We start from the raw sequence: 19,708 nt of genomic DNA, 5'->3' as shown, positions 1-19,708 counted from the left end.
CTACTCCTCCGGTTAAACGCCGCGTTCACTTTTATATGCCGGTGCACACTCCGTGGAACATACTAGAAGCAGAGACTCGAGTCAAAACAGTGAAAAATGTCGTATTTTAATGTTCACGGTTAGTTTTTTTCTCTTTTCATTCACGTTTTTGGTAGGAGGAGGAACTGCTTCCTAGTGACGTCGAATGGAATACCATCACCACGTGATGATGACGTAGTTCATATTTTGGTAAGACATCAGGAAGTACGGAAGAAAGCGACGACGGGGCGAAACACCGAGGAGTTGAAGTTTTTAGTGACCGTAGCAGCTATATTAAACCACTTTTTTTCGTTGGTTTTCACTATAAGTATTGAATCCGCCTCAAAATGCCAGCCATGGAAAGTATCCTTTTAAAGAAGAAGAGGTGAGAGAGGGACGTAAGATTGTGTCAACACAGCGGCTCAGACACCGAGCATAACAAGACACTTAAAGGGCGAGACTGTCGAGATTTATGAGTTATAGACATCTGAGACATCGCTAAGTGGGTCAGATTATCACCAAAGACACAAATACTGTTTCATTGATCAGCACGAGCGTTTTATCAGTTGATTGGAGGCGTCGTATTGAGACACAGTTTAAGGCCTCGACAGGTTCACTGCTAATGGCTAAAAATGCTCACAAACTGGTACAACTGAACTCATGTAGGCAGGGTGTTGGTTACAACGCCAGATAATACGAGTAAATAAATGTGTGTGTATGTTCTGGCTACGGGGCTACGTCTCTAAATTTGACCTGTATCTGAAGATAATCTTATTAGGACTTTTTAATTAACAGTAGTACAGTGAAGGTTACATAGGAATTGCTTTAAAATACATCAAAGCAATAGTAAAATATCTGTTACATAACCTGTATGTTCACTGCATAGCTACTTGTTCAATTGTAAAGTCGTACAGTCATTTTGTTTATCTAGGAGAAGAAAAGTCAAATATTTCAAGCCTATTATAAAGTGTATTGTGTAAATTATTATGTGGTAATTTGAGTAAGGGCAATTTTGTGAAGATGCGCCTATCCAATACCGATTTAGAAACCTCAAATCAGGCTATCTGTTGATACTGAATACCAAACTGATACTTCTTTGTTCTTCAGATTCAAAATCATTTACATCCTACTCAACATAACAGGATGTGGCTGATAGCAGAAACACTGAACTTTATAGTGACACTAACAAAGAGATTGTATTTACTTACTGGATTGATCCCGTCACGTCCAATGCACTCATCCTTTTAATTTGGTCAGCATCTGTGCCGACGCTCGAGGGCCTGTTTCTAACACAATCTTGCCTTAAAAATTCAAATGAACACTCACACATAACGCACAGTTTTGAGTTTTTCAGGGTTATCAGCAGTGGTCCGAGGTCAAAGTGGTCTTCCAGTGCTGCCTGTTGTTTTTGTTTGGACTTTTTTTGTCCTTAACCTCACACCACAGAACATCTCTTCAATTTAAAGTTTGCTGCCAAAGAACTACAAAGAAACTCCAAGAAATGTGACAAAGAGGAAAAAGTAGAGAAGGCTAAAGTCAAGAAAGTAAGTCACCACTCACTTTACTAAACTCTGGCTGAATTCTGGTAGCGGAAGATGTTATTGAACATCTGTGTTTTCGTGTCATCTCTAGGCCATCCAGAAGGGGAACATGGAAGTGGCAAGGATCCACGCTGAGAACGCCATCAGACAGAAGAACCAGTCAGTTAACTTCCTGAGGATGAGTGCTCGGGTAGATGCAGTGGCAGCGAGGGTCCAAACTGCAGTTACGATGAACCAGGTACTTTGATTACAGGGTCATTACATACTGCTGTAGGCCTAATAAAAATCTGTTTCAGGCTGAAGATTTATGTTCAGAACAAAACATTTTGTTTTCTGTCTTAGTAACCGTGTGCTATTTCACAGGTCACAAAATCAATGGCTGGAGTGGTGAAAGGCATGGATGCCACTCTGAAGACTATGAATCTGGAAAAGGTAGAGGTCTTTTTACATGGGATACAGTCATAATACTTCTCGTACTATATCTTTTTTACAAAAACCAGCATAATTATAAAAAACTGTTAATAACAAAACTATTTGTCGATCCCTTCTCTCAGATTTCTTCTCTCATGGACAAATTTGAGCACCAGTTTGAAACTCTGGATGTTCAGACAGCCCAGATGGAAGACACCATGAGCAGCACAACAACACTCACAACACCACAGGTACATTTCACTGCTCTGATCGTTCTTGTTGTCTGACAGTATGATCTCAAGACAGACACATTCACTGTAAATCTGATGTGTGTTTCAGAATCAAGTGGACTCGTTGATGCATGAAATGGCTGATGAAGCAGGGTAAGCTTTCAGTTTTTTGTCCCCAATTTTGTGAAGTGATAAAAGAGACAGTTTCAGCCGAAATGGTAGTTGCAATCCCAAATAATTACGGTAAATAGAAATTAAGTTTAGAAATGATTGCAACAGTGTTATACAGTATTATACAAGCAAAGATATTTCATTGTAATCCGTGCGTTATGTTTAGGTTGGACCTGAACATGGAGCTCCCTCAGGGACAGACGGGATCAGTGGGTACAAGCGTGGCTTCAGCAGAACAGGTGCTTGCTTTTCATGACCTCCTGGTTTTAAAATCAGTGCACATGTGGCACAGATCATCTTAAGAATACAAGTGTGTTTGCATAAAGCGTATAGTGGAATGGATTTTTCTCTCATCCTCATCTTCATCAGTAACGCTCTATTCTCTCTCTTTGTCCAAAGGACGAACTTTCTCAAAGGCTTGCCAAACTCAGAGATCAGATGTAAAGGACAACTGCAGTGGACTGACACTGTGATGCAGAGCGCTGAAACGCCCGTACACTACCTGAATATTACTCCAAAACACAGTTTATTTGCATAATGTCTTTTCTCCTCTTTACATCTCATGTGTCACTGTTGAGGAGCTACTATATCATCCTCATTATTTTCCTAGATCATGGCCACTGTTGTCCCTGTGTTGATAATAACCTCACAGCGATAAGAATCTTTCTATAACCTAACAGAAATGCTGGTCACAGAAAATGGATGTACTTCTTAAATATACATATCTAGCAATTAAAAAGAACTAAACTTTTCTTTTATGTATACTTAAGAACTCTGTACATTTAGAAAAAAAAAGGAGTGTGGCAGTTATTACCGTGTATTTATAGGCCATCCTCATATACTTGTGGTGAACATGCTTCGGTCAAAAAGAGTCTGGGATGGTAGAGTTAATTTTGTGTTCCTATGTGCATGATTGCAGCAGACAAATTTGTTTTCTCTTCTTGGTAGCAGAATGTGAGACTTTACCCCTTTACTGGTGAATTGACTTCTTGTGTTGGTTTGCTGTAATTGACTTCTGACAGATATTTTAAGAAGATGCCGGATGTTAAGCCTGTGTGTCTGGCTTGTCATTTTGAGTATATTCACTGATCATTTGGGAAGGGGTTACAGTTTGAATATTACATACAGGAAATAAACAATAAAATTTTATAATACTTTTATCTTGTTGCCTTTTCAATAAGTAACTTTAATTTATTTAAAAAAAATAACTCAATATAATTCTCTATTCCAGCTGCAGTAAAAAGTCAGTTTTTATAATCAACTACAAAAAAATATCAGCTCGCATACAGATACTTAGTGTGTATCTTTGGCTCTCTGATATCTCAGTAATAGCAGTGGGTTTTTCTGTTGAAGTCTTACAACTTTCAGCTTTTGAGTTGAACAACAGATGGAACAATGTAATTGAAAACATTATCTAGGTACAAATATATGTAGAAAATATGCATTCCTGTCTAAGTAGAGTTATGATTCATCTGTTCGTTTCTCTTTACAACAGTGGGTGGTACAAAGGAATATGAATGACATTAATGTCTGCAGAGATTAAAAATACTTAATGATTAATCTAAAAGACCTAGACTACAACAGCTGAGAGAAGTGGCCCAAATAAGCTGCTCTCTCTCACTCTGTCCTCTATCTCTAGTCACTGTGTCCCTCTCGGCAATCATAATTCCCTCCTTGGGAAGGGGCTTGGCTCATAATATTTTTTGAATTATCTGCTCGACTGCATGCAGATGATATCAAAGCTAATTCATCACAGCAGGCCCTAAAATTCTGCGTAAAAAAAGCATGTCTTGCTTCTCTTCAGACACCAATGACATTTCCTGCAGGTTCTACTGGGAAGGTTGTAATCATATCTGATCATTAGTGTACCATGACTATGGTATCAAGTGCCTGTGTGTAAATATGATAATAAGAATCATTAATGGAGATCTTCTGGAGCTCAGGACAGGATTAGTAAACAGTATGAATAATGCAGGTGAAATTTATTTTTGCAATGCCCACTGCTGCTCATTTACTTCACATTTGCCACCTTCTTCTTTTCTTTTACAGTAGATTTAAGATACTTTATAGCCATTTGACAGACAAATTGTACATGCCCGTCTTGTGCTGTTCGCTCAATCAGGTTAAAAAAAAAGAAACAATTTTTGCAATAAATAAAATAAGTTAAAAGAAGAAAAAATAGTAGTGGGTGACTATTAGCAGTGAGCTATTGGTCAAACAGCACACTCTGCTTCTCTTACCATTATCTAACCTCACTCAAGCCATCAGACATGAACAGAGACAGTGTGTATTGCTATCTAGTGGTCACTATAAGAAACTACAACTCAATATATTCAGTAGACAAAATAAAGATATTAAAGTCATCACTGTCATTAGTGCCACTGTTAATATTTCCAAGACATTGATATTAGTTCAGATTGGATATTTTCAAAATATAATATATATAATTCTTGTACAGAATTAAATGCTGTCTGTCACACTCAACCTTTATGTCTGTCCTTAACTGTGGAGATATTCTGTATTGTCATATTTCTTCATTAACACTTCAGCAGTTAAGCCCTTTTGTATCATAGTGCATAATGCTTTATCATACATGACACATTTCATCATTGTTGTGTGTATCACAGAGCTGGCTGGACGGACTTGATTTCCTTACAGTCAAAAACAAATAACCATCTCATGTTATTCATCTATAAAGCTCTAAAGCTTTCTACTGTAAGTTTTCAAACTACCTCACATTTCTCATTTGAATCCAGTAACTACATTACATTATCTAGTAACTATTTAACCTTAGATGTCCCTTGATGACGCACTAATGTTGGCAGTTGGTTTCAGCTACTATGTAAGCATACCTCTTAAATGCAATGAACTGCAAACCCGAGTGTTACATTCCTCTTGGAGATTTTAAAGCTTTATTATCGGATGTTTTTATGATTCTTGAATGTTTTTTATTAATTCATTGTCCATTTTGTAGTTATGCTATTTTGTTTGGTAATTGTGATCTTGTCTTAGGAATGTTTCTTGTTCTCAGATCTCTCTCGGATGAGATTTTCATCTCAGTGCGACTCCCTGATTAAATAACATATATTTAATAGGATGTGTCCTTTAAAGGTGAAGCCAATTTATGAGCCTTCCGTCAGGCAAAACTCAGGGCGAAGTGTCCAGATAGCTCATCATGTGACTTTGGCGTAAACAGGAAGCAGCTGATTCTGACTTCACTGCCTGTTTCTACCAAGTAATGTATACCACTGTTTACTTAAAAACAAATACAAACTATAACCTTAAAGTGCTTGAATATAAGTAACCGTGCTATCCTACCGGGGTAAGTAAGACAACACGCTAACTCTGCGCTAGCCGTTTAGCTCGGCTAAGCTACCTGACGTTTATTTGGACGGTGTGTCGTGCTAACTCTCTTAGCATTAGCTTAGGTGTTTATCCGGAACAGAAAATAGTTTAAACAAAGTTAAGTTGCTGTTTATATGATCTCATGTGTTTAATAAGCATATGGGCGATTAAAGATATTTTATTTATTCGTCGTTTAACCCCGTAAACGTTTATTCTGTAGTTATTTCTGTTTTCTGTCAGTGGAGCTATTTAAGCTGAAGTGACACCTTGGTGAAAATATTTGTGTTTTTGTTTCGCAGCTGAAGGAGAGGAAGAGGAGAGCTGCTACAGACACACACACTGTAGTCATCTGACCTGCAGCTCAGAGAAATACTCCACATCGTGTCTGCTGAGGGGGGATGTCAAGCACAGCAATGAAGAAAAAGGTGAAACAGAGGATCTCATTGACTCTTCCTGGTGGTGAAGTACATTTACTCAAGTACTGAGCTTTGGATGCTTCCCTCGCCCTAAAAGATAGGATCACAATTTTAAGTGTCTCCTGAAAGACCAATCAGGTGTCCACATGAACAGAGAAAAAGGTTTTTCTCAATGTAACCCTAACCCTCTAGTTCATACTGGCTGTTAAATAGTCTGCTTCAAATGTGCTTTTAATCTAAGTGATAAAGGATAAAATCTACAGTGTAGCGACACTGTGAAAGATGTTCTGAAGCTTATATGAGGCTTCAGCAGTCTGAGTTAGTCATATCAAGTGAATATCTGCCATTTTTTACAGTCATCAAATTCCCTCTTTCCTCAGACAGTGTTTCCTTGTTGAGCTGTGGTGAAAGTTAAGTAACAAAAGAGGAACTTTGGCACTAAATAGACTACCATTCAAAGATATCTACTTGATTTGACTCATTTGGACAAAGCTTCATATTAGATTAATCTAAATGTTTAGTACATTTGCACAGAAGGACTGTGGATTTTGGCCCTCATCATTTAAATTGTAAGTACATTGTGAACAAGGGGAATGATTATTTCAAGAAAAAACTATCTCAGTTGTCATTTGGGCACCTGGCTATTTTAGAAAAATTGAAAAAGTTTTAGAAGAGTTGAAAAATTGTGAACTTGTCTTTTAATTATAATTCTGAGGTGCTTGTAATTTATTTGAGTATTTCCTTTTCATCCATCTACCAGTCTTTTTAAAATTTGGAGTTTTTGGATTATCTCCAATGCCCGTAGTCATGCCCACAATAATAATAATAATGGGAACTGCACATTTTGATATGTGGTATTTGGTATCTTTGACCTGTTCCCTTAAAAAACATAAATCAAGAATAAATAGGATTGCAGAACCAATACCCAGGACTCGAAATAACTTCATAGGAAAGTCCCCACTTCTGTTTTGTACCTCCAGTAAACAAACCCTCTTCAGTTCAACATTACATACATTCAACAGTCACATATCGTGGTCATTGCAAGAATTACATTTTTAGAGTTAGTATCTTTAAATGTTTCACGAATCACTTTAGTTCAACACAATAAAATGTATGATTTTAGTATTTTTCTCCTAAATGTGTATCCTGCCAGTGGAGGATTCTTTGAAGCAGCATTTCATTCCACTGTCACTAATCACTGTCTAACATTTGTCATGTGAGTAAGATTTTATGTACAACACTATATGTACATAAGATCAGCCAATAAAATATGACTCATTGTTACAGTACCAGTAAAAATTTGGACACGTTTTTTATTCAAGTAAACAGGAAGATGTGACCAAACTTTTCGAAGGGAAGATAAACAATGCTCTTAACTTCAGTGAAGGTCTAATCTGTTGAATTTGTGCTTTCAGGTGTTACTGATGGGCAAAAGTGGGTCTGGAAAGACTAGTATGAGATCAATCATCTTTGCCAATTACATAGCTCGAGACACACGTCGCCTTGGAGCTACAAGTAAGAGCACTTTAGAGATAGATGCTACATGAAAATATATTTCTTTGAAATCGGTTCTTTAATTTATAAAACATCTTCTCTTCCTTTGTTAAATGTAGTTGATGTGGAGCACTCCCACGTACGATTTCTTGGCAATCTGGTTCTAAACCTGTGGGACTGTGGAGGGTAAGTTCATCGTTTAATATTTCAGAGCCTTTCACATCATCTGAAAACCTCTGTGAAACATTGCTCTGTGCTCTCTTTACCCATCAGGCAGGACACATTCATGGAGAACTACTTCACCAGCCAGAGGGATAACATTTTCAGAAATGTAGAGGTGCTTATTTATGTTTTCGACGTCGAGAGCCGTGAGCTGGAGAAAGACATGCATTACTACCAGTCGTGTCTAGAGGCCATCCTGCAGAACTCTCCTGATGCTAAAGTGTTCTGCCTCGTGCACAAAATGGATCTGGTGCAGGAAGACCAGAGAGATTTGGTAAAGTTAACAACTGTTTTCTGCACCAGTAGTCATCCTCCTCTCACATTGAAATACACACACAGACACGAACACATAAACATGCAGATAAATAATGTTTTGTATTATAATATTTTACTTGAAGACTCACTTCACTTGATTGACTCACTAGATTAATCCTTCAGTTCTAACAAACATTTTTTAAATGATCGTTTCTTGATCCAGCACTTTGAAAGGACACACTGATGGCACTTTACCTTTTTACTGTTATTATGTTGTGTGTGTGTGTGTTTGTTTGTTTTGTGTGGATGAAGCCAAAATCACACTGTGAACTGAATCTACCTTACCTTACCTTAGAGGAACTTTTTAATGTGACATCAATGAGCCAATCATGACACTAAAAATCAGTTTGTTTCTATAAGTGTACCCTAGTGTATTTTGTTATTATCGTCACCATTAAGCTGCTTACATCTACATATGTGCATTAGATAGTATGCACATTGACAAAGGCACTCACATTAGAACATTTAAATCATGTTGTGTGTCCCAGCATCAGTATGAGTAATTTGACTATGGATCAGTCAACTCTGCCTCAAACTTCCTCCAACTTCACACACACTGTTTTGCATAGAATAGAATAGAATAAAAGTTTATTGTGCACCATGGTGAAAACTTGTCTTTGGCTCACCAATAACAGACATACAATAGACAGAATTTACATAAACACCATCTAATCCATAAACTCCATAAATTCTTAAAATACATAAAATATATAAGGTATAAAACTTATCAGTTCCTCTGTGAGTATTGTGTATTGATCATTTGGAAGTGTTTATAATATTATTTGCACTTGGGATAAAATCATTAGTAAATGTAAGTACTGATAAATGAACAATGTTACTTCTGTTGGATTTTTGTGGTGCATTTAAATATCTGGACAGATGAAAGTTAGCCTTCTGGGCTAATTTCACAGCTCCCAAAACAAACTATTTTGTTATTTGTTTATTCTTATGTTGTCTATTTTGAAATAAACCTACTGGACAACAATGATCCATGAGGTGATAGTAATGGATCAAATAAATATCAATTAAGCTACCAGTGGTGCTAATTTGCTCAACTATCATATCTATTACCACCATATTTCTCTATTTATGTGATTTACTAATGCATTAATTTGAAATGAGGAAGAGCACAGAAAGTCACATTACTTCAATACCATCCTTGTGACCTTTACAGATCTTTAAGGAGCGTGAAGAAGATCTGAAGAGACTGTCCAGACCTTTGGCCTGCACATGTTTCCGGACATCAATCTGGGACGAAACCCTGTATAAGGTTGAGATATTTGATGGTCACATGTTATTATGTCAGGTAATAAAATTGAGACTGTAAGTAACACTGTTTCATGTCGTTGCAGGCCTGGTCTAGCATAGTGTACCAGCTCATCCCAAACGTCCAGCAGCTGGAGACAAACCTGAGAAATTTTGCGCAGATCATAGAAGCAGATGAAGTTCTTCTGTTCGAGAGAGCCACTTTCCTGGTGAGAGCAGCTGCCATCTCTGGAGAAACAGTCTCTGGGTAGAAAATCTGGATCTAGAAATGAACTTTTTTATGGTGTGTTTGTAAATGCAGGTGATCTCCCACTATCAGTGCAAAGAGCAGCGTGATGCTCACCGATTTGAGAAGATCAGTAACATTATCAAGCAGTTCAAACTCAGCTGTAGGTGAGTTCACTTGACATCACAAAACATCAACTACATTCCGTACATTATCTGCCGCTTTCTGATGACACTTTTTATTGATATATTTCTCTTTTTCATTACAGTAAACTTGCAGCCTCCTTCCAAAGCATGGAAGTGAGGAACTCCAACTTTGCGGCCTTCATCGACGTCTTCACCTCCAACACATATGTTATGGTCATCATGTCCGACCCGTCCATCCGTAAGTAGTGAAGATAACATTTCTCTGCAGTGAATGTAAAGTTAAAGAGACTGAATCAATAATAATCAGTGTCTCCAATTTCACAGCATCTGCAGCCACTCTCATCAATATCCGCAATGCTAGGAAACACTTTGAGAAGTTGGAGCGGGTGGATGGACCTAAGCACAGCCTGCACATGCGAATGCGCTAGACAGTGTGTTCATGCCAGTGGATCCTCTCAGCCAATCAGTCCACAGACCGCAGACGGCATGTTGCGGTCCAGCTCTGATACATATGAGCAGCCCTGCACCGTTTCCTCTATATCTTCACATTCAATCACAGTTATTAAGGGAAAATCATATTTTCTTTGGTCTAATTTCTACAGTGATCATAAATATCACGAACAGTGATGCTTTCTGTTTGAAATATTTGTCCTGACTTGAGGTATTAAAGTAAAATGATTAGCTGTGTTTACTATGAAATGGTGGCTACGTTTGCTGTCACACTTTGTCATATACACAAGAGACATTCACTCCTCGCAGTGAATCCCAGTGATCGGGGGATCTTAAGTCCAAATGAAAAGCGACAGATACAGTTTGATTTTCAAATGCAGTTTGTAAGCTGTTACACTTTGAAAGTACAAACAATATAGTTATATTCACAAATATATGGTGCGTGAAATGTTTTTTCTGCCTTTTATATATTTCCTGTGCTCACCACATGAACAACATTAAGAACGCAGGTCATATATATGCTTTATAATGGTATATACATACATTTAGTACATATTTCTTATAAAAACCCTTCTGCTCAGAGATGCTACATGTTATTCCTTCCTCAATTCATTGTCAACTCACTGTGCATAAGCCCTGTTGGCACCAGTTGTCCTGCACACATGACAAGTGGTGGCAAGATTTTAGCTTGAGAAGGGGGAAGGGTGCAGGACAGCTTTGTGCACCTGTTAAAGGAGTTACAGGATGTCAACAGCAGTGCTGGGGCAGTTAAAGCAATATGTTACAAGAACAGCACAGGAAATGCTGTCAGTGAATTAACAACATGACAAACAGCTGCATGTAACGCAGAATGAATTTTAATTTACTTTGTATTATCTGAATTAGCATGTAGGCTACAGTTTAGGAGTTTGCAGGGCAATTCCAATGAGGACTGACTGAGCCTTCATAGAGTGTAGTGAATTCATGCTTCTAACATAATATACATTACTGGATCCAGTTTTTGATGATACTGTATGACCCACGAAACACTTAAAAGCAGATCGCTGCATTTCTATAAGTAAGCTACAGCAATGAAACATGCACTGCTGTAAGTGGTGGAAAATATTTGGTCATTAGTTTAATGCTGCTTTTATAGTGGCAACTCATATACAAATTTGAGGTTATTCATAATCCCTGAAAACCATGCATGGATCTCCTGCCTTTTGCTCGTGATTTAGATCCAGAAATGTGTTGCCTTGAAGATTACATAAAACCATTGTTTCAACTGCATTTGTGATATACATTCCCCGCCAAAAGTATTGCAACAGTGAGGCCAATTCCTTTAAGTCCTGAAGAAGAAAGAAACCACTTGTGTACTAAGTAACAGACGTCGAACTGGTAAACCAAGGAAAACAGCAGCAGTTGATGACAGAAACATTGTGAGCGCTGTAAAGAAAGACCCTGAAACAACTGTTAGTGACATCAGCAACAACCTCCAGAGGGCAGGAGTGAAGGTATCAGAATCTACTGTTTGCAGAAGATTTCATGAACAAAAGTACAGAGGCTACACCAGAAGATTCAAACCACTCATGAGCAAAAATTCTGGGACAAAGTTTTATGGACTGATGAGACAAAGATTAATCTAAGTGATAGAAAGGCTAATGTTTGGAGAAAGAAAGGATCTGCTCATGATCCCAAACATACAAGCTCATCTGTGAAACACGGTGGAGGTAATGGTCATGGCTTGGGCTTGCATGGCTTCTTCTGGGACGGGCTCATTAATCTTCATTGATGATGTAACACATGATGGCAGCAGCAAATCAACTCAGAAGTCTACAGAAACATTTTGTCTGCCAATTTAAAGAAAGATGCAACCAAACTGATTGAGAGATCATTCATCATGCAGGAAGATAATGACCCAAAACACACTGCAAAAACAACAAAGGAGTTCATCAGGGGCAAGAAGTGGAAGGTTTTAGACTGGCCAAGTCAATATCCAGACTTAAACCCTATAGAGCATGCATTTTAAAAGAGAGATTTGTTCATGCTGTTTAACCAGCCTGTAGGTAATAGGAGACGTGTCCCCGGTACTTGATCCCACCCAGTCCTTCAGGGCTGCAGGGGATATGCACCCATTACCTCCTGCCTCTTTATAACAGCCACCTCTGCTGCAGAGGCATTGTTCCAGCTGTGCTTATCGACACAGCTCATGTGCTCGAGTTGTATCCTGGAATGCAGCGGCTGAATAACTGGAAAATCCCCAGTCCTTCAGTTCAGAGAGTGACTCTGCAAAACAGAAAAGGGGAGGGAGAAAGTCAGACAAAATGTCCTAAAAAAGCCAAAGTAGGGAGGAACATATCAAAAGATTGTAATGACAATCGTAGTGAAGCTTCATGGTATGTGTGATTGAGGTCTAACCTTGAGAATAAGAACACTGGAAAATCATTTTGTTTGTGTGTGTGAATACAGCAAATCACCTCCTACCATCTCTCCTTGGACTTTTTCCTCAAGAGGAGCAGCAGGGGACGAGGTGTACAGGGCCAGAGCACGATATGTAACATGTCTAGAGAACTGAATCCCTCTGCTGATGCAACCAGACACAAGATGTTTACAGGTGACCAGAAACAGTAAAACTATCAGGAATTTTCAATCTTTTTTTAGTCAAAAAGTTAATTAATCTTTTCTTTAATCTTTAATGTGTTTTATAGGGTGAATTCACCAAAAGTGGGCGACTTTTTTGGCAAAGTGCATGTGTCATTATAACAGATATTTACTTATGCCAATTGTGTTTTTGTGAAATGGTACAACAATTCTAAACATCCTTTATGTAAAGTTTAAATGTAATATTTAAACATTATAGACTCAAATCTACCAAAAAACAGGTTTCAGGTTTAGTGGGACAGCTTATCTGCTATCAAGTCTTTTAGAAAATTAATTTATGTCATGCCCCGCTCATCCATGGCTCCTTTCATTCTTTTTCCACAGTCCACTGGTTTATTTTAACTCCATTTCTGCCTTCATTAACTTGTTTTCTGTCTCTCACCCTCAGATAACACTTTCCTATTTCATATTTTGTTCTTACTATTCTGTATTTCTTTCTCTCCTTGCTTGTAATTGACTGAATCGATATGGAGGCCATGTTTATGTAACAGGTGACCTACCATTAGAAATATGAGGCTAATATAGATAGAGCTTTAAAAAATGTTGCAGGCTAAATAAGTAGACAATAGAATTGTTTAGACATAGATTTTTATTATTAAATATAAACAATTTGACCTCTTCGATCTTACTTGAATTAGCAACTTTTGCTTTACAGCACAACAGCTTTAAAATCTTGAGTCACTGTACTTGTCCATTATTAAACTAACATATGACTAACATATTGCTTGAATACTGCATAAATCATGCCTACAAGAGAAACACTGTCCAAAGTTTGGTGAACACCTTTAGCAAAAGTGGGACAGTTTCCAGGAAATTTAAAGATAATATTGTGCATTCTTATTTTGAACTGAGACCAGACTCATAATATTAAGATAATATGTCTGCTGTAGCTAATTTATATTTAAACAAATTCTTCCTTTAGGCTTATTCTTCTCCATATTCCCTGAGCACATGCTAAACAGTCTGTGTTTGACTTCCAGTCACACCCAAAATAATGTCACAGCAATAGCAGTGATTGAAAGACTTTGTTGCTTCTATTCAGTCAAATAGTAAAACAAAGCAATGCCAATGTCCAACTTTTGCTGAAACCACCCTATACCTTCCTTTAGCTTCAGCAAACATCCATGAAATATCTTTAATGTAACCACTGCCACACACATTCAACAGATTGGTTAAAGACTACATGGGCATAACAGTTTTGTCCAACGTCTTTTTATGTTTATTGACATGCAGACATCTCTTTACACTCAGCTAAACTGAAAGAACATTCTCACAATAAAAGTGAAAAAAGACGTCATAAAGTTTATCTATAATCTTGTTGAATGTGAGTCAAAGTATTTTAGCATGTGTAGATCTAAAAGCTCTTTTGAGAGTCTGTTAATGTTTTGACGTTGGGCTTTTTTTGCCATCTGTTTGCACATTATTCCGATGAGGAGACCCATCTGTATGGGCAACAAGCCCAGGGTCTGTTTCATTGAGCGTCTCTGCATCTGCATCCATATCTTCATTCGCATCTGCACCGCAGTCCGTTTGATTCAGCTGCCGCTCCAGCAGAGTGATGCGCTGCTTCAGTCGTTGCTGAGTGTGTGTGTATTCGCTGAGTAGGCGAGAAAATCGAGTCTGAAGGGTGTCCAGAGAGGACTCCAGCCTCTCCACCTTCTCCTCTGTGTCCTCTTTCTGCATCCCGCCACTCTCTGTGTTCTCATCCAGCAGACCCTCCTTCATCAGGATCTCTCGACCCCTCTCCTCCAGCACAGTCTTAGCATTTGGATACTCGGTTACTGCCTCCATCAAGTCATCCTTAGAGAGGCAGAAGAGATCAGAATAACCCAAGCTGCGAATGTTGGCTGTCCGACGATTTCCCATTTTACTACCTTTTATGTTCAGGATGCTGATTTCCCCGAAGCAGCTGCCAGCAGTGAGGAGAGCGTATTGTGTGACCCCATCGTCAGCCACTACAGCCAGCTTCCCCTCTTTGATGATGTACATCTCCTTTCCTATGTCCCCCTTTCTGCAGATGTAGTCTCCTGGACTGAAGACCTGCGGGCGTAGTTTGAGCACAAGCTCCACCAGCAGTCCTGCCTCACAGTCTTGAAAAATTCGTACTTTCTTCAAGGTCTCCAGGTGTACATTAATCGCAATCTCTGCACGCAGTTTGTTGGGCAGGTTCTTTAGCACCTCCTGTTCATCTACTGCTTTCTTGTTGGTCCAGAGGTAGTCAAACCATTTAATGACACGTGTCTCCAGTTCTTTGCTAACTTTGCGAAAGTGCATGTAGTGTTTGATGGCATCGATCCGAGCTTGAAACTCGGCACGAGTGGCATTCATGTTGGCAATCATAGAGCCAACGTTTCCCACAATTGTGGCAAAGATCAGCACCCCAACAAGAAAGTCAAAGACCACAAATAGGTACTCTTCATCTCGCACTGGTGCAGGCATTTCTCCAATAGTGGTAAGAGTGAGAGTCGACCAATACAGGCAGTACACATAACTCCGAGTCAGGGAAGAATACTCAGGTTTGGAGATGTTTGGGAACACCCAAGTGTCCGAGCCAAGTCCCAAAGATTTAGATATAGCGTAGTAGATGCAGGCATTCCAGTGAATGATGACCAGGATGTAAAGCACCAAGTTGCAGATACGGAACATGTTTGGGTAGTTTGTGCGTGTCTCAGTGCGGTCAAAGAACTCAAACATTCGTGGGAAGCGCAGAAGACGGTTGAACCTGAGTTGTGGTGTGTGGATTCCTGTGGAGATGTACGCCAGGTCAGTGGGCAGGATGGACATCACATCCAGCTTGAACTGCAGGGTTCGGACGTAGCTGTCTCTGAGCTTGGCATGGTCCTTCACCATTAAACCTTGTTCCAGGAACCCTGACACACAAGAAACACAGAGCACAAATTCATTGAGCAGTGATGTCTCTCTACCTGTTGAGTTTTATGTCTTCAAATCAGTTCTTATCATGAGATGAAGCTGAACTGTGTATGAAAAACTAAAATATTCACATTCTTTTAGCTCGTTTTTGCTCTTCAGTTACTCCACTATATTCACCAGCTTGTTGCTTACTCTATTTGCTTGTTGTTTGATGCTGAGCAGGTTGTTTATGGTGTTTTTTTCAGACTTTTATCTGAAAACAATACTATGAGAGTGGTGAAAGTGAACCAAAACAGTTAAGTTGTAACCAGACAGCTAAACAATAGGTTGTAACTTGCTATAGCCTAAAGCTCTGTAAGGGCCTAGGGGAACTGCAGAGTTGGGTGATAATATGGGATCACTATGAACGATACCTCTGACATTACATGTTGTCATTTGATACACTGTCATTATAAAAAACATTGATTATAGCCACTTAGCTGCACAATGCAATATCAATAAACAGTGGTCCTCTTGGCAATAGAGCATTTTAGCGTCTTTCAGCTTTTGGTTTTGGTTTTCTGCCTCAAAACTGTATTTTAACCTCGTTTCTAGCGGCTGTGCAGCAGGCAGCTGTTTTCAGTCCCAAATCTAAATCCACCACGCACTACCTGACCACTACCAAACGTTAGACAGACAAAGTTGGCAACTAGCTTGTGAACATAGTGGAGCATTTAACAGCTAAAAAGCCAGATATTTCCCTGGAGTTGGTGGAGAACAAAACAGAGCAACATGCAGGTGTCAATTTGACTAACAATAGTCAGGTGGTCAGCGCCAAATGAATTTTGCAACACTTTTTAAGGTGAAAAAGATATTCTGTTGGCCATAACGTACCCAAATCACACAGAAGTTCTTTTAGCATACTCACTTCACTTGCCCTAATTAATACTATAAATGTAAGTCCAGTTGACTTTGACTAATCACTTCTGGCTATCCTGTAAAAGTCCTCACAGACACAGATCATACTGATTGTAACACAGTCTATGTCAATTTTTACCAGGATTATTACATTTTTCCTGTGAACAAAAACATGCATAAAGGTCCACACTCAGGGCCTTTAAAGACTTAACAGTACAACAACATCATGTTTTAAGGCCAGAAGCTGTATTTTGAAATAGATTACCTGTGCGAAGTCGAACACAAGTGTCCATTATGTACACAGTATCAGAGAGGTAGTCCAACACTAGCCAGCAGATGTAATTGCCCACCTGTAACTTGTCAAAGCATGCTCTGTGGATGAAAAGAAAGAAGAACGATTTACTGCTTCAATCTAAGATATGGACAGCACGACCATTTACTTTATCCATCACCCATCTCTGAGGCTGCAAGGGCACCAATTAACGACAACTGTGGTGTTATTACCTCGCTACAACAAGGAACCAGTTGTAGAGCACTGCTGTGGCGATAACAAATAACCAGCGGTAGTATGCATTATCAGATGGGGATACCACAAATAAATCCCACTTTTTCCTGAAACAGAGACATACAAATAATAAATCAGACACATCACAGTACGTCACTGCAAAGGCATACAGAAACAATAGAGTACATTGACTCTACAGTAGCAGTTTTAACTTGCAGCAAACCCTCTGTGCAGGAGAGGTGACCCTTTTTTGCCCTGTGACCCTTAAAAACCCTGTTATCAACAATATTGGATAGGACTGTGCTAGGAGTGGATTACTAGCTGTCTCTATTTTTCTGGTCACCCAGTATAATGCATATAGATATCAAAGTGCTTAGTGCTGGTTCAGGCAGGCAAACATACTTAAACATCCCTTTGGCATTGTTGCCATTGGCATCTGGTTGCGTGTTGCTGATGCGGCTGGGGGCAGTTCTTAGCTCAGGGCCTCGAAAGCGCTCCAGGAAGGAGTCCGGCCGCTCCTCCTCCTCTATCAGGCTCCTGTGTGCCCATTCTCTCAGTCTTACCACCAGGCTCACCAGTCTGACACACAAATAGGGGACATGTACAACTTCCTTGAAAATTAAACGTGTCAATTAGTTTAGCAACACATTGGTAACATTTCTATAGAAATATCTCAACAGCATACTATATATGAAAAGAAAACCATACTATATCTTTAGGACATCACTAACCCAGAAGAGCTGAGAGACAATATTCAGTCTAAAAGTTCAATAAAATTTTAATTTCATGCCATAAGGGAGGAAGAAGGCAGTCCTCTCAGTATGTAAAATTAAACACATTTTTTGGGCAAATTATATAGCCTGTGCTATAAAATATTTCCAATTTATACTAAAGTTCAGTCTTAAAATCTTTCAAAAAGCAAATGAAAATATCATCTGTCAAATGGGGAAAGACAAGTTCCTTCAACCATAAACTCTATTACATTATATTAAATACGTTTCTTGATTTCCGTCAAATTATTGTACTTTTTTTTGTTAATATAGTAGAAAGGTCTTGAAACAGCTGGAAGGGCAGCAAGAAGTTTATAACCCTTTAAGAGTTTTAATCAATGAGAGCAGAAGACCAAAGAACTTGGCCAGTTTTATGCTCCTAGTACAAGGCTGTTGATGAATATGTTTGGCACAATCTGTGACCATGAAAAGACACTTTCTGTAGCCACTTAAGTCCCATTTTGTCTGAAAAAGCTGTAATGGGTAATTTTATTAAAAGCCAGACAACCTTTGCCAAACAAAAAAAAGCAGGAGTGTAATTGTGTTTCACCCTCTCTGATCAGTCAGTTTATGTAATCTTTGTGAAAGACAGCTAAGCTGACACAGCTGAGGGTGTCAGACAGTTTTACCTTGAGATAGCGCCATTTCTTTGAAAAGAATTTCTGGAATTGCCTCCATGAGGGTCGAGATCAGCCACTCTTTGTAGCTCTGACGATGTGTCATCACAGACAGATGGCACCCTGAGAAGAAAACATTTTACTTTTTAGAAACTGCTTCTTGGTGTTATCAATAAAGAGACATTTTGCTTTTTTCATACAAAAAAAAAAGCAACTCAATAGTCCTCACCTGCTCAGAATACTCTCAGCTCTCTCCCTCCCTTCCTCCAATGTGGTCTTCACTGACAGATTGTGGGGGGACAAATTTCTTTCTGCTTCCTGACCTGTCATCTTCAGATCTGCCACAGAGCACACAAACACTCATATTAAAGGATAAGTTCACAATTTGTCCAGTCTGTCTTAAAACAACATTGTTAAATGTTTTGCTTAAAGTAATCATTCTTTCTGTTCACACTGATGATTATAAGATCTCTTCATAAATGCAATTTCAGTGTAAGTGATGCTGGACAAAATCCACAGTCCTCATTTAGTGCACAGATATATTCAAACCTTTATCTGAAGCTAACATGGGGCTTCACCCATCCATATTAGTCAAGTTAAGTGGATATCTCAGTATAAGATTTCCATCATGTAAGCTGGTACACAAGACAAGGATTGCAGGTTTTGTTTCCCATCACTCATATTGAAAGCACATTAAGAATGGATCTTCTACTGTATGAACAAGAGAATGATTATAGGAAAACAAAAACCTATCTCAGTGTTCATTTGGGCACCTGAGTTTTTACCCTCCCACCCCCAATTAAATGACAGTTTTCAGTTGAGGAGAGGAAAGTGTTGACAATTCACAGGGACTCTCAGTGTTTATGGTGCGTATGACAAATTATAGTCAGGGGACTGGGGGGACAACTGGGATTGTCTGCCACAGTTCCTCATTTGGCCCAATAACAGAGGATGCGGTTACTGTGGTGACTGAAGCAACCTACAAGAGGAAGTCAGTGCAGTTACATTATGTGGACGCAGCAGTGTTAAAAAAAATTAGGGTGGGAGTTCATCCTAAACCATTTCCAATCACAAAAAAAAAACATTTTTTTCCCACCCCAAATGTGCGGGGAAGTCAGAAGCTTTCACCCTCTAAGGCACAGACAGATGATAGGGTG

General features: G+C 38.9%; 3 protein-coding genes across 3 annotated transcripts; 2 read left to right on the top strand and 1 right to left on the bottom strand.

Annotated features, from left to right (window-relative positions):
- The first annotated feature begins 203 nt into the window (after positions 1–203).
- LOC128371914 (charged multivesicular body protein 1b) lies at positions 204–3,531 on the top strand. Its single transcript, XM_053332309.1, has 8 exons — positions 204–381; positions 1,465–1,562; positions 1,651–1,797; positions 1,923–1,991; positions 2,114–2,221; positions 2,310–2,353; positions 2,538–2,610; positions 2,771–3,531. Exons 1-8 carry the CDS (start codon positions 366–368, stop codon positions 2,813–2,815), a joined length of 600 nt encoding a protein of 199 aa, XP_053188284.1. The 5' UTR covers positions 204–365; the 3' UTR covers positions 2,816–3,531.
- A 2,008-nt stretch (positions 3,532–5,539) lies between these two features.
- Positions 5,540–10,685, top strand: rraga (Ras-related GTP binding A). The gene is made up of 10 exons (XM_053332308.1): positions 5,540–5,606; positions 6,016–6,141; positions 7,548–7,647; positions 7,746–7,812; positions 7,900–8,122; positions 9,338–9,433; positions 9,516–9,638; positions 9,731–9,822; positions 9,924–10,039; positions 10,126–10,685. Exons 2-10 carry the CDS (start codon positions 6,115–6,117, stop codon positions 10,227–10,229), a joined length of 948 nt encoding a protein of 315 aa, XP_053188283.1. The 5' UTR covers positions 5,540–5,606; positions 6,016–6,114; the 3' UTR covers positions 10,230–10,685.
- A 3,583-nt stretch (positions 10,686–14,268) lies between these two features.
- cnga2b (cyclic nucleotide gated channel subunit alpha 2b) lies at positions 14,269–18,881 on the bottom strand. The gene is made up of 6 exons (XM_053332304.1): positions 18,781–18,881; positions 18,564–18,674; positions 17,567–17,743; positions 17,164–17,271; positions 16,925–17,031; positions 14,269–15,761 (listed from the first exon to the last, which is right to left on the bottom strand). The coding sequence occupies exons 1-6, from the start codon at positions 18,879–18,881 to the stop codon at positions 14,269–14,271; spliced, it is 2,097 nt and encodes a 698-aa protein (XP_053188279.1).
- Positions 18,882–19,708: the final 827 nt, after the last annotated feature.

The sequence above is a fragment of the Scomber japonicus genome, chromosome 13 (genome assembly GCF_027409825.1).
Source record: "Scomber japonicus isolate fScoJap1 chromosome 13, fScoJap1.pri, whole genome shotgun sequence".
NCBI classification, from domain to species: domain Eukaryota; kingdom Metazoa; phylum Chordata; class Actinopteri; order Scombriformes; family Scombridae; genus Scomber; species Scomber japonicus.
Note: the sequence above shows the minus strand (reverse complement) of the source record. Positions and strands in the feature narration are given on the sequence as shown.

What these genes read in the sequence shown, in the direction of transcription:
- cnga2b (XM_053332304.1), bottom strand. Translation starts at nt 18,881, where the DNA reads ATGACAGGTCAGGAAGCAGAAAGAAATTTGTCCCCCCACAATCTGTCA. An exon ending in GCTGAGAGTATTCTGAGCAG is followed by an intron (nt 18,675 to 18,780) that starts GTGAGGACTATT and finishes TTTTCTTCTCAG; the next exon opens with GGTGCCATCTGTCTGTGATG. An exon ending in AGAAATGGCGCTATCTCAAG is followed by an intron (nt 17,744 to 18,563) that starts GTAAAACTGTCT and finishes TTTGTGTGTCAG; the next exon opens with ACTGGTGAGCCTGGTGGTAA.
- rraga (XM_053332308.1), top strand. Translation starts at nt 6,115, where the DNA reads ATGTCAAGCACAGCAATGAAGAAAAAG. An exon ending in AACCTGTGGGACTGTGGAGG is followed by an intron (nt 7,813 to 7,899) that starts GTAAGTTCATCG and finishes TTTACCCATCAG; the next exon opens with GCAGGACACATTCATGGAGA. An exon ending in CATGTCCGACCCGTCCATCC is followed by an intron (nt 10,040 to 10,125) that starts GTAAGTAGTGAA and finishes CCAATTTCACAG; the next exon opens with CATCTGCAGCCACTCTCATC.
- LOC128371914 (XM_053332309.1), top strand. An exon ending in CTGCAGTTACGATGAACCAG is followed by an intron (nt 1,798 to 1,922) that starts GTACTTTGATTA and finishes GCTATTTCACAG; the next exon opens with GTCACAAAATCAATGGCTGG. An exon ending in GCGTGGCTTCAGCAGAACAG is followed by an intron (nt 2,611 to 2,770) that starts GTGCTTGCTTTT and finishes CTTTGTCCAAAG; the next exon opens with GACGAACTTTCTCAAAGGCT.